Below are 13,297 nucleotides of genomic sequence, written 5' to 3'. Positions count from 1 at the left end.
TCATTTTTTATAGGGATTCATGAAAAACCAATTTCTAGCTGCTTCATTTGGAGATCTCAAAATGAGTAATTGTTTCATACTTCAATAGTTCCCTTCAGAATGATAATCTGTTCCTTTAACAGTACACATGACTGAAAAACTTGAAAACCAGTCAAGTGTAACTTCAAGGGAGCAGTAGAGGTTCCCACATGGATCTGATGATGAATTGTAATGCATGCATGCATAATAAACTATTGTACATGGAGAGAATACTGCAAAACTTTGTCATGCATTTTTAAATTTTATTTATATCCCACCGTTTTGCTCTCCAAAATGCATTCAAGACAGTCAGTGAAGACATCAACAGATGGTTGGATGGCAGGGGTGGTGCTGCACTCTGAATCCTTCCAAAATCATCTACCTCATGGGTAGTGGGATCAAGGTGAGGACGAAGGAGAGACCAGCTGGAAGATGTGGTATTTGAGGAAAGTACGGAAACGTTAGAGTACCTTTTTTTAAATGGTTATGGAAAATGGGTAGATTTCGAAAGCCATCTCAGAATGAAGGGGCAGTATTAAATTGAGGATGGTCTCATTAAGGTTTTGGGTAGTCTGTAGGTCGACTGACGGATGGCAAGTCGAATGGGGGATTCCAAGATTGTTGTTATATGAAGAAGTTAGGCAAAGTCATAGATAAGGTCACATGCTTAGCCGACAGAATCGGAACAGGGAGAGTCATGGATAAGAATCAGGACTGGGAGTTGCAGATAAGGCAGTATGCCTGGCAGACAAAGTCAAGGCATGGAAAGCCATGGAGAAAGCTGCGTGGTCAAGCTGATGGAGTCAGGGTATAGAGAGCCACAGCAGGATTCACTTTAAACAGCTGCCTAATGTTGGAATGGAGGGCTCCGGATCTTCCAGGAATATCCAGAACAAATAATAAGTTATTTTACTCTGTTATAACTCAGGTGTAACTTGGTTCTGGTACTAAACAGGCCTGACATCCTCCTGTGTGTTTGCACCAGAACTGGGGGTTGCTCCAAGCATCATCCAGTCTACCCACCAAGAGGACGTGGGGAGGCAGTTTTATTTAGCCTCTGCAGGCAGGGCCACAGAAAGAACCATTTTTTAAAATCTGTACCTTCAATATTAATCTAAATTTGTGAGATTTCAAAATACCATGTTAATCACATCTTCTACAACGCAATAAAATGAAAGCATTTACACTAATCATGGCAGATTGCTTTATTGTTTTAGGGATCCTGGAATGATCCTCTCTTTTTTGTCCTTTCACAAGGAGGTGAAGACATTTTATTCAGACAACCTTCAGAATTTAAGGCTTTTAAAGAAAGGGATGTAAGAGGGCACTGTATTTTATTAAATTGAACAGTTGTAACTGTTTAATTTTTTTTAAGCATACATTTAAAATTGTTTCAATACATTTAATAATTTCATTCTATTTTAATATTAGTGTTTGTATGTTTTTAATAGTATTATAATAATTTAAATATGTAAATTGCCTTCCGACTGAACTGGGTGCAAGATGAGATATAAATAAAATTAATAATAATTATAGGATCACAGAATCATAGAGTTGGAAGAGACCGTTCCTTTAGATTTCAATAGGAGATTCATCTCCTATTCTGCTGCTTATAACTTCCATGTTTTCCACACTCCAACCCTGACCATTTCAGGCCATATACTGCCCCTCAAAGGTATCATGTCTACCAAATGTCAGATCACTGGAAGAAAGTGACACCATTTTACCAGCTATTTTAAAAAGCACAAACCCAATAACAAATCAAACTAATTGTAAACATAAGTAGTTTCATAAAGGTAGCTAAAAGCTACATGTACAGAGTGAAACACATTAGATGCGAATTTGTTGGCGATCATATGCACTTTACAGTACCTCAAACACAAGAATTATAAGCATTAATGTATAAAGAATATGCCAAGTGCACAGACTCACAAACTACAATTGAGTATTCCTATCTAACAAACTAAAAATGTGATAGGACTCCTACTACCTTCAAAGGCCATTAAAGCCCAAGTTATCAGTCTCTGGAGAATGTTCATTTATATACATATTTTCCCACATGAGGGCTCAGTTCTAAAAGCTCGATTTCCAAAAACAGGTGCAAAAGAGTAAGATATCCTTACTTGTGAAAAGTTGGCAGCATTTCTGTTTACTGTGAACTGATAGGTCACATTTGAAAACTGGATGCTGATTGGCAGAATGGTGACATTGAAGTGGAGCATCAGGGATTTATTAGGCCCATGGTATTCTGTGTCATTCACAATCACATCCAGCTGGAAGGAGCGGCTTTCGGTAACTGAAATGTTCTTGTCTAATACGAGTTCTGCAAAAAACAAAACAAAACAGGAGTCACTACACAATAAACAAGCGCATGAGCAAAATTGTCTTGAGAAAAGCAGACAAATGACCAAGAGAGACATCCAGTGGTCAAAAAAAAAAAAAAGATAGAGGAGAAAGAAGAATTTCTGGGCAACAGAGATATTAAAAAATGGTTTAAACATTGGCAAACTAGAGAAGGTTGGAAAAGGGATATGGTCACAATTGGTATAGAAAGTAAGGAGATAGAATTTGATAAGATCATTAAAGGAAATAGGGAAAAATTAATTTTAAAAAAATATAAATTTTTGTTAAGCAGAGAAATGATAGAAGAGACAGTGAAAATTAATATGATAAGGTGGTCTCAAAATATAGGGAAAGAAATACCCATGTCTAGTTGGGAGAATGTATGGAAAAGAAATCTCCGCTTTACTAAGTGTAACAAAAGCGAATTATTACAAATTGTTTTTCAGAGGGTATATGACTCCAACTAGGCTGGCTAAAATAGCCAAAATGACAATACAAACTGCTGGAAATGTAATCAAAAAGGCAGTTGTTTGTATCTTCTTTGGTGGCTGTGCAAAGTAATAAAAAATGGAAATTGATACAAAAAAATATAATACTTACACTTAAAAAAATATACTATTAATCCCAGAACTATTTTTGTTGAATATAACTGATGCAACATGGAATAATTTAGTTCAAAATGAAGTAAGTGTGTTGTTGTATATGATTATGGCCGCCCGACTGATTTTAGCGAAATATTGGAAATCTACCATTATACCAACAGTAGAGGAATAGTATCTGAAACTGAATGAATTAGCCATCTCTGATATGATATCAATGTCTAAAAATGACAGAATTTCAGAACAGTATGAAGAAAAATGGGAAAGGGTATGAAAACTATGGGAAGATAAGAGCAATGGATGATGTAAGAGATATGGAAGCAATGTTTTTTCTTCTTTTTTGTGTGTGTTTGTTATGGTTTATTTGTGGTTGATATTTAGAAAACACAGATTGCTGTCCACAGGCTAAGAATGGCACATGTAAATGAGTCCCTTTAGTACTAAAGGTACAGGTAGTCCCTTGACAGGAATGTCTAGTCATACCAACTGTAGGGGTGGTGCTCTGTTACTAAGCTCTTTGGTTTAGTGCCATTCTTAGCCTGTAGACTGCAATCTGGATTTTTAAATTATCTACCATGGAACTGACATGCTACCATAGAATTGCCCCACTCCACCGAAGGGAAGATCTCCTTCTATCATTTATAAGCTGCTCAGTGTTGATCCATTGTAATTTGCAGAGCTCAATGTTCATCCAAATCCCACTGGGTACACTGCTGTGCTCCTAATAAATTTCACCTTGTGAATTAGCTTGGCAATGTATAATTCCATCCAAGAACATCATTCAAGTATATTATGTTTTACTGTTTTATACAGTGGGCCCTTGGTATCCACTGGGGTGTAGTTCCAGGACACCCCCTGGATACCAAAATCCGTGGATGCTCAAGTCCTATTAAATACAAATGGCACAGTAAAATGGCATCCCTTACACAACATGACAAAATCAAGATTTGCTTTTTGGAATGTATATTTTTTGGGGGGAATATTTTCAAGCTGTGAAGGTTAAATCCATGGATAAGGAATCCATGAATAAGAAGGGCCTACTGTACAACTTCTATTTGGTTGAAAAAATGTATTACTTCTGTGTGGGTTCCTCATTGTCTCTACAGTATTGACTACTGGATGTTTCTTGAGTTTTGTTACTGTCTGTGTATTATGTTACTATTTCCCCTAGCAATTCAAATAATGAATAAGGAAAATTGCAATTTTCCTTTAGTAATAAGAGTTTGCACATCGACTTACTATATTCATGTCGTGTTCCCCTCACTTGGCTGCCATTTGGGCTGAAGTAGATCTCATGGAAGATATGCTCCACTCGAAAAGTATCCTTTATCCACGGATCAGAGGAATTTATTATGCCAGTGTACTTCTTCCTGCTACTCTCTATGGGGAAAATCGGAGTAGTATCTGCATCATATACCATTAATGCTGCTAGAACTGTGCCCTTTAAAAGAGAAGGAGACACACTGAGTCATATTGCTCATTTCCAGTTGGACATGCAAGAACAAGAAACAACAGATTCCCCCCCCCCCCCTTTTACTTGATAAATGATTTCTATTCAACTTTTTCACATCTGTGAGAACATTTTTGTACAAATTACATCAACAGTGCTACTTCTGTAGACTGGCCAAATTGCATAGCTATCCTACTGTGGCTTCTGCCTTCCTGCACAGACTTTTAAAACATATTAAAAACATTAAATTGATTGTTTATGTCCACTCTTGTTTTATCATTTATTAAATTATTTATATGTCATTCTTTAACATAAGATGTTATGATGGTGAACAAAGAGAATAAATTTAAAGTTTAAAACAATATAGAATTTTAAAAAATGAGAATAAAATTAGCTCAAATACATCAAATAATTTAACAAGTTATAGTACATTAAAAATTAAAATAGCTTTAAACAGTCAGGTTTTAACTTTTATACGCTTGTTGTTGCTTTGCTTCACAAAAGGAAAAGACAGAAGTTTTGTACAGAAACATTTCTGCAAAAACCAAAGTGCTTCTTGTCTCATCCTTGCAATGGAAGCAAGGACCCCTGTAGAAGCTGGCAAACTGTCTTGTCAAGAATAAGAAATTTGGCAAATATCCTTCACATTCCAAGTTTTCACCAATCTCTGTAATGTCTGTAAGATTGTGATTGCAATGTTAATTTTTCTAAGGACTTCATTACACTAGCAAAAAAGATGGGAGCATAGCGGGATGCTCCCATCAATATGGCACAATAACACTATGGCTTTCACAAGATGTCATGATTACCCTGTGAATAAAGAGGCATTCTAGTGCTGCTTTTTATTCACAGGAAAATCCCATGAATAAAAAGCGGCATTAGAATGCCTATTCATGGGATAACTGTGCGATAATCTCAATGTCATGAGACGTCGCGTGATAATCATAATGCTATTGGGCAATATTGACAGGACCATTCCGCTATGCTCCTGCCTTTTTTGACAGTGTGATAAAGTCCTTAGTTATGCAGACAGTGAACTGGTCACTGCTTGAACAGGGCACAGTCTTTTCAATCCCTAATAATTTGTCCAAACAAAGCACTCTTTCGACTGTTATTCTCTTCCATAAAGTCAACCAGATTCCAGTACAAATACTACCTAAGACAGTTTTATACCTGTGGCAGGAAACTCCAATGCCTCTCTGCTATGAATTAAATGTCATTACAAAATATGCTGCCTGAGCCAGATATCTTCATCCTGCCTAATGGAAGGGCTGAATCTTTCCAACAGCACAGCAAAGGCAATCATTCCTGAGATCTACAGGACATCACCAGCCTCTGCCTTTGGTAACACTGCAGGTCCTTCAGATCAAAAGCTATGAACACAAGCAATCCCAAAGGCGGTGGTATCATAAAGGCTGTATGGTGCTGTGGCTTGCACTTGGGGACACCCCAGAAGAGGGAGTGACACTGGTCAGGCCCTCCCCCATGCAGTCCCCATGTGCACTCATGAAAAAAAAGACAGGGCAGCATGTGGGAAGGGAGCACATGCTGCCCCAGAACCCCTCCTGCTCTGGGTGCCGACAGGTGCGGCAACGCCACTGCCCAAATTGTGCTGGAAAATTGAGGAGTGGGATGGAGGAGGTTAATAGAAAGAAGTGTAAAATCTGGATGAGGTGTCATGGTGTTAAGCTTCGAAAGTAAGTGATGGACTGGTGGTGTTGGAAGGACAGGAGATTGAGAGGAAGAAGATGTGGAGTAAGAAGAGTGGAATGGAGGAGATCTATGGGCTAGGAAGGCTTTAAAAGACTGGATGAGGCATCCTGGTGGCACGCTGGGAAAGCAAGTGCTGGCACATGGCATGCTTATTTGTGGGGGGACAATATCCACATTTTCTTCACTTTCACAAGGGTCTTTTGCCCCTTATCACCATGAATGTGGAGGGTGGACTGTATTAGGGTTTATCCAAGCAGACTGAACACCCCCTCCCCCAGAAGCTCACTGGGAGTTGAAGCAAAAAACATTTGACTGTCTCTATCTCCAATGGCATGGGCCCTGAAATTAAAATTAGTGGGATAATATCATGCTTTGCTGTAAACAGTGACTGTGGGGCTGCACACACCGTCCCCAAGGGACGGCGTGACACCGCCCCTTTCATAGCCGGATCGGGGTTGCATCAAACACATACCATGGCCCCAATCTAGCCTTTCCAGGGCACAAAAAGGAGCTGCAAAAAACAGCTCCTTTTTGAGCCCTGGAAAGGGTGCAATAGCCACGGCTATACGATGCTCCTTCGGCACTGCATTGTGTAGACAAAGTGCCGGAGGAGTACCATGACACCACACACCACGTGGAGCAGCACATGGTGTCACGGTGTCCTGGGGGAAAGAGTCGAGGCATGTGTCATATGGACACGACACCCGACTGCGCCCCCAGGCCAGCCTTAATGGCCAGTCTGAAAAGCCCATGTGACTAGAAATAGAATCAAAGTAATTTATGATCTTCTCATTATGCAGCTCTGTGAATTTGGTCCGAAAGATTATTCTGGATTTATTTACGTAGTGGTTGGAAATTTCCCAGGGGCAGGAAACACACTGGACCTAAGCACACTGTCATATCTGCCACATTTTGACAGCACAACAAAAGTAACAAGATCCTACACACCAAAACACACACACACTTATTCTTTGCAAAACAAGATGAATGGGGAGCATATACATAGTTTCAAATTAGAAATGCACCACCAGGGGAGCAATTCTGCAATTCTGCTTTAAAATAAAACGCACATTTCTCACCCACCTTGTTTTTAGAGTAAACTGTCACTACATATCAAATTAAATGATATTATGCCAAATTTAATGTGGGCAATGAAAGCCACTAAAACGGGAAGGAGAATACCCTGCCCTTATTTAAAGGACTGAAATATGAAGGCCTTGAATGCAATTCACCAGATGCTGTTGCTGTGCAGGCTCCATTCATTTTAACTTAGCTAGAAAGGGACTCCTACATGACCTGGATTGTTGGCTCTGCCCTCTGCAGATATGCTATCTTACACCGCTGTTGCATACATGATTAACCTTGCTGGTGGCCAGTTATTTAACAACATCCATTGATCCTTCACTTTCAGTGGTATGGATTAAAAATAGATGTGGGTGGAAAAAACTGAACGAGGATCATTTTGGCCAGTTGGTGGCAGCAAACATCCAAATATGGAAAGTTCCTCTTGCGCAAAATCTGACATCAAGAGAAATAACATGCCTATCTTTGAAACACTGTGTGTGCCATTATACATCTGTTGGGATATTGTATATAAATTCTGAAATGATGTTAAAAAGAGTTCCAATTAGGAATAGATGAGAATGTAATTTAGTTCATTCTTGACAAGAACTTTTCAAAATTAGCACATTTCTTCATAAAATAAGATAGAGCAGAAACTGAAATTTTGAGATTCACGTATTGAGGAAGAGAGGTTGGAGGTCTTGTCTCTTAAAATTTTGGCTTTGAATGCTTATTTATTCAACTATTTGTGATACTGAACCTTTGTGCTGCCAAATTAGAGTTGTCACCTTGTTTTTCTGAATGGCACTTTTAAAATGGTTCTGATTGCTGGCAAAAGCTGTACTTTACTCAATTTGGCAGCACAAAAGGAAGAGGGTTTTTTTTTAAAGTTCATTTTCTCTATCAAGTTCCCAACTTTGCAACTCTCTTCATAAATATGACTGAAAGAACTGGAAATTAGAAACATTTGAACGTGAGAGAAAGAAAAATGGATAGATTCATCCATCCTTCAGGTGTGCATCCTTGCAAGAAAATGATGTTTTGAAGATATATAAATCTGGATTCCAAAAACTATAACCATATTACTCTGTGGCAGCAGTGAAGTGCAAGGGTGTATAGCAGCTCTTCAATACTGAAGACAGATTATAGGTTTTTGAAAGCAATGAACATTTTGAGCTGACAATATGTACTGCCTGAAAGTCTGAAAATACCTTCAATGATTTTCAGAACAAAAAATACTGATTTTTATTTCACATAAATATGATATATATAAACAAACCAACAAACATGAATCAGGAATTTTCCTCTCCAGACAATGACATGAGATATTCTAATATTTTTTTTATCTCTGCACCCTTTGATGCTCCATATGCTTTCAACATTTCACAGACCCAAGATGTTGTCAGAATCTTTCATTAGTTTATAACTCCTTTTTAAAAAATGTATAGACTTATATATTTCTGTATACTTAGGAAATCCCCTGAATATGCAGAAGTCATTAAACTTGGGGAGAACCCCATTTTGCCTCCAAACTCATAAGCAACATGAATGATGAACATCAAATTTCAATGAAATCGTTTTGTATTAATGGAGTGCTTTTAGAAGTAGAAGAAAACTTGGATAAGCAGAATCCAAGATTTGCATATAACACCCAACCACAGTCCATTTGTGTTTATAAACAACTCCAAAGTCACATTTTCATACTCCATCATCTCTACTGAGGCTTTTTGGTGAAATCTTCTGGGGGTTTTTATGCTGGGCAGAGGGCCATATACTTCCCATCTCTGGTTCCTGCTCTTTATTTTGCAGTCTCAAAGACATTATGAACAAGTGGGGGGGGGGGGGAGGAGGAAGGAAAAGTAGGTAGAAGAACAGCAGGTTTAGGCACCAGTTTCTCTCATTACCAGCTGGAGCAGAGATAATTCAGGCAGCATGATCTATGTTGACAAGGACCAAAAGTAGGTGGCCTCTCAGTATAGATAGCATGATCATTATCTTGATTTCTTTTCCCCATTTCTTTTTATGGGAATGAATAGTTTATGCCTGTTTGATGCTAGGGAGAATTTTTAAAGAACAATAATTTCTCGTATACTTATATTGATGGTTTCTTCTATTTTTTTCCTTGGGTTTTGTTTGCTCCTAACAAACTGACAAAACTAAAGGTTCCTTCCAGTTCAGGACTTTGCAGATGCCTTTGTAACAACCACAAACACTGAATACACCAAACATGGTAATTTTAAACCCCCAAAATGTTGTATTTTATTATGTATATAATATAGTTATGTTCCTAAAATAACAGAGGAGAGCCAGTGTGATGTAGTGGTTTGAGCGTTAGTCTACAACTCTTCTGGGGGTAAATACTGTTTACATCCCTACATGCTAATGCTACTTTTAACTTCATTCTGCCTGTCTAAAAGGTTTTTTTTTAATGTTTTAAAGAAATAAGTAAATAAAATGTATACACACTTAGAAAAAGACCAACAAATCTCTCTGTTCAATAACTGTGGAAAGAAGTGCAAATCTGACAAGATATCCACAAACAACATGACCAGCAGGTCATAACATCCTCATGAAACATTACCTCTTTCCTACTGAATTCCACGACAGCATCTGCTGTGGTAGTGCCATTCGGCAGGAAGGGTGGCATGTCATCTTCATCAAACACATTTACAAGTAAGGCCACCTCCTGGGAAATCTCCTTGGAATCGTCTCTCACTGTACACTTGGCAATCAGCTCATATTTTTCTCGCTCTTCCCTATCCAAAGGATGTGCCACTCTAATACTTGTGGTGTCCTCGTTGTAAAGAAAGGGTAACCCTTCATCTGGAATACAGTATGAATACATACATACATACATACATACATACCAACACAGCTGATACATGATGCATTAACAACATCCTTTGGATCCTGTTCCATGTATACTTTACCAGAAGAACAATGAATACATGGCTTTCTCTATAGCAATACCACAGCTATGGAACACTCCCCTACAATATGGCCTAATCAATATTTCCTTTCTGGTATGACTTTCCTACACTATTACTGGATGAACTCTGGCTCCTAATAATGATTTTAAAGTGGATGCTTGTTTTCTGCTGAATTAGCTGAACTATCTGGTAGCTAATGTTTTTAATGTTTCAAGGTTCTGTTTAATGAGAGGCTGCATAGGTCCACTACCTGTTGTTGTTGGATTGTTGTTGTTTTTTGCAACCTTTCATTGACAACCAAAGGTTTTTTAAGCAGTTCAAAGAAAATTAAAAAAAAAAATCCTAGACGACCCCTGAAGCAAACAAGGACATTTATTCATCCATAGAAATCGTGCTGAAGGACAATAGAGACTTAGTATCCTGGCAATTCACAACAGTGTTATATAAAGTGCCCATGCCCTGTCATCCAAATTTCTTATTTTGAGACCACCAACACCTTACTAAAATTGGGACATAAAAGAACAATCATCTATTGTTCACAATGTCTCTATTCTGGCTTTTCAAAATACTAAGGTAAGCTTGAAACACAGTAATTTTAAAACAATTTCACAGACAATTTACAGGCTGAGTCTCCCTTATCCAAAATGCTTGGGAGCAAAAGTGTTTTGGATTTTGGATTTTTTTTTCCTGATTTCAGAATATCTGCATATACTTAATGAGATGGGACACATGTCTAAATATGAAATTCATTTATGTTTCATGTATCCTTATAGTAGCCAGGATACTAAGTCTCTATTGTCCTTCAGCATGATTTCTAGGGATGAGTAGATGTCCTTGTTTGCTTCAGAAGTCATTTAGGATTTTTTTAAAGGCTTATAAACATAGTCTGAAAGTAATTTTATACTTAATATTTTTAATAATTTTGTGCATGAAACAAAGTTTGTGTACACTGAACCATTAGAAACAAAGGTTTCACTATCTCAGGCACTCAACAAAAAAGGTTTGGATTTTGGAGTATTTCAGATTTTGGAATTCCAGATAAAGGAGATTCAACCTGTATATAGAATAATCCCATATCAGGAAAAAGGATGAATATACATTAAATAAATAAAGAGAATAGAATAGAATAGAATAAGATGCATAAGATTCCTATCCGCAAGTTTGGCTTGTTAAAACCCTGTCCACTAGAGTCCATTTCCAGAATACTTTTTACTTCTAATGTTTTAGCAAAATGGACACATAGTTTTTCTAAGTTTTCAACAATCCCATGCTCTATGTTGTCCAGTCCCATTGTTCTTCGCACATTGATAGAATTATCAACCACCAGCAATACAATGCTTATTATTCAATGCTTTGACAAAAATAATGAAATATTTCCAACAAAGTAGCTGTGGCCATTAAATCTGTGGCTATCTTTTGAATCAAAATATAAAAGGAATTTAATCGAGAAAGAAATAGTATAGCTTCTACTGTATTGAAAATTTTGCAATATAGGTTTCCAAATGATGTCCCAGGTATCCTACTGAAATCCCACAAAATGACCGTTGTTTTACCTGCTATCACCTCATAGGAAATGCTTGCATTGTGGCACTGGTGTTGTGGAGAAAGCGGTTGGAGCTGATGAAATGTCCCTGGTGGTTTGTTCTCCTTGATGTGAAAAGAGAGATCCATATTGGAAAAACACAGCTGGTTTGGAGACACAGAATCACAAGCTGGCATAGTGGCGTTGATAATGGAAAGCTTCACCAGTGCCTTGATGTATGAGTCTCTGCATTCTTTTCCTTGGAAAGGTTGAGAAGTTAGGTAAACTTGGAGCATGAGCTTTGGCATTGACATCCAGTTGCCTGCAACTATTAGAAATGAAGAGGGTTATAAGACAGCATACAAGAATTCCTCATTTTGTGAGCTGTGCTATCTCTCTCTCTCTCTCTCTCTCTCTCTCTCTCTCTCTAACAGGATTTCCCCCCTCAAGTCTATCTCTCTTTTCTTGTCTCTCTCTTTTTGTCTATCCCCATCTAGTTTCTCTGGGAACCCAAGTCACCAGGGAATATCGGCATGAACAAAAATCAAGCATGCAAATAACATATATGGCTTAACGTGAAACACAGCTCTGAAAAATTCCCTTTGGAAACTGCTCCAAAATACCAATCTGCAAAATTAATTAGAGCAATGTACTAAAACTAGAGCAATGGATAGTTTTAATTGAAATAACTAGAGCTGTATGCATGAAGGCCACTGGTTTAAAGTATAACATACCATCTTTGTATAATAAACTGCTAGTTACAAGTGCCACTTGAGGCCTGCTGCTCCCCTGAGTTTTAAATTAATCTGTCATGAATTTTCTATTTTATCTGAAACTAAAATTCTCATGAGAAAACTGAATCATCCTATGACCAATGCATTTTTTCTTAGTGTGGTATTTTTGAAACTCATTTGTTTATGGCATTATAAAAACAGCTTAATATAGAAAATTCATGCCAGAACCAATCAATAAAGACTGTAATGTGCCAGCAAAAATCTCTGTTGCTTCTGCTGTAACAGCTACTGCTCTTGTACAAAAATAGTAAGAATATTTTACAATGCTACAATATTCTACAAACGAAGAGGTTTAGACTATGCTCAGCTCACTAGAGGAAAAAAAGCCATTTCAATGTGATATCCATCTCTATCTGAATAATTCCTGCCAGATGGAAATGAAGGTCAATATCATATGCCATTTATGCTGCTGGAGGGATGGTTTCACCTGCATGACTTACATAGTGTTTCGAAGTCTTCTCTATCCAGAGTCCTATTGAGGAAAAGAAGTCCCGATTTTTCTTTTATTTGAAACCAGAGATTGTCCTTATTTCCAGCTCTTGGAATATGGAGCTGTGGGCACAGCCAAAAGTAGATCTCTTCCTCTTCAGAATCTTTCAAGGCATGGATCTGCAAAAGAGGGGTTCCTGCCGGCTGGTCAAGATAGACATTCTCATGATATTCTTTCCTGGGAAAGTAGAGGCCAAAGGCAACTAGAAAAGAAAAATAAATAGCAAGTTGTATGACTTTTGGGCAGACATTTCAAAAATGCATTATGAAAAGACCGCTGACCTAAATCCTACAGTTACATACATGTGTATATGTGTGTGTGTGTGTGTGTGTGTGTGTATTTGTGTACATACACACACATTGTTTAAAGTGCCATA

The 13,297-nt window shown here is 37.8% G+C and overlaps 1 protein-coding gene across 3 annotated transcripts in view; it reads right to left on the bottom strand.

Moving 5' to 3' along the window:
• Positions 1-13,297, bottom strand: part of RET (ret proto-oncogene) — a 133,575-nt gene that overhangs the window by 49,112 nt on the left and 71,166 nt on the right. For all 3 annotated transcript variants that reach the window (XM_042461164.1, XM_042461163.1, XM_042461165.1), the window contains 5 exons: positions 12,872-13,123; positions 11,669-11,965; positions 9,767-10,008; positions 4,200-4,401; positions 2,142-2,341 (listed from right to left, as the gene is read on the bottom strand). In XM_042461164.1, coding sequence (XP_042317098.1) covers positions 2,142-2,341; positions 4,200-4,401; positions 9,767-10,008; positions 11,669-11,965; positions 12,872-13,123 — 1,193 coding nt within the window. The remainder of the gene's footprint in view (positions 1-2,141; positions 2,342-4,199; positions 4,402-9,766; positions 10,009-11,668; positions 11,966-12,871; positions 13,124-13,297) is intronic.

This window comes from Sceloporus undulatus, chromosome 3 (genome assembly GCF_019175285.1).
Source record: "Sceloporus undulatus isolate JIND9_A2432 ecotype Alabama chromosome 3, SceUnd_v1.1, whole genome shotgun sequence".
Classification (NCBI taxonomy): domain Eukaryota; kingdom Metazoa; phylum Chordata; class Lepidosauria; order Squamata; family Phrynosomatidae; genus Sceloporus; species Sceloporus undulatus.
The sequence above is the reverse complement of the archived record's forward strand: the minus strand, read 5'-3'. Positions and strand labels throughout refer to the sequence as shown.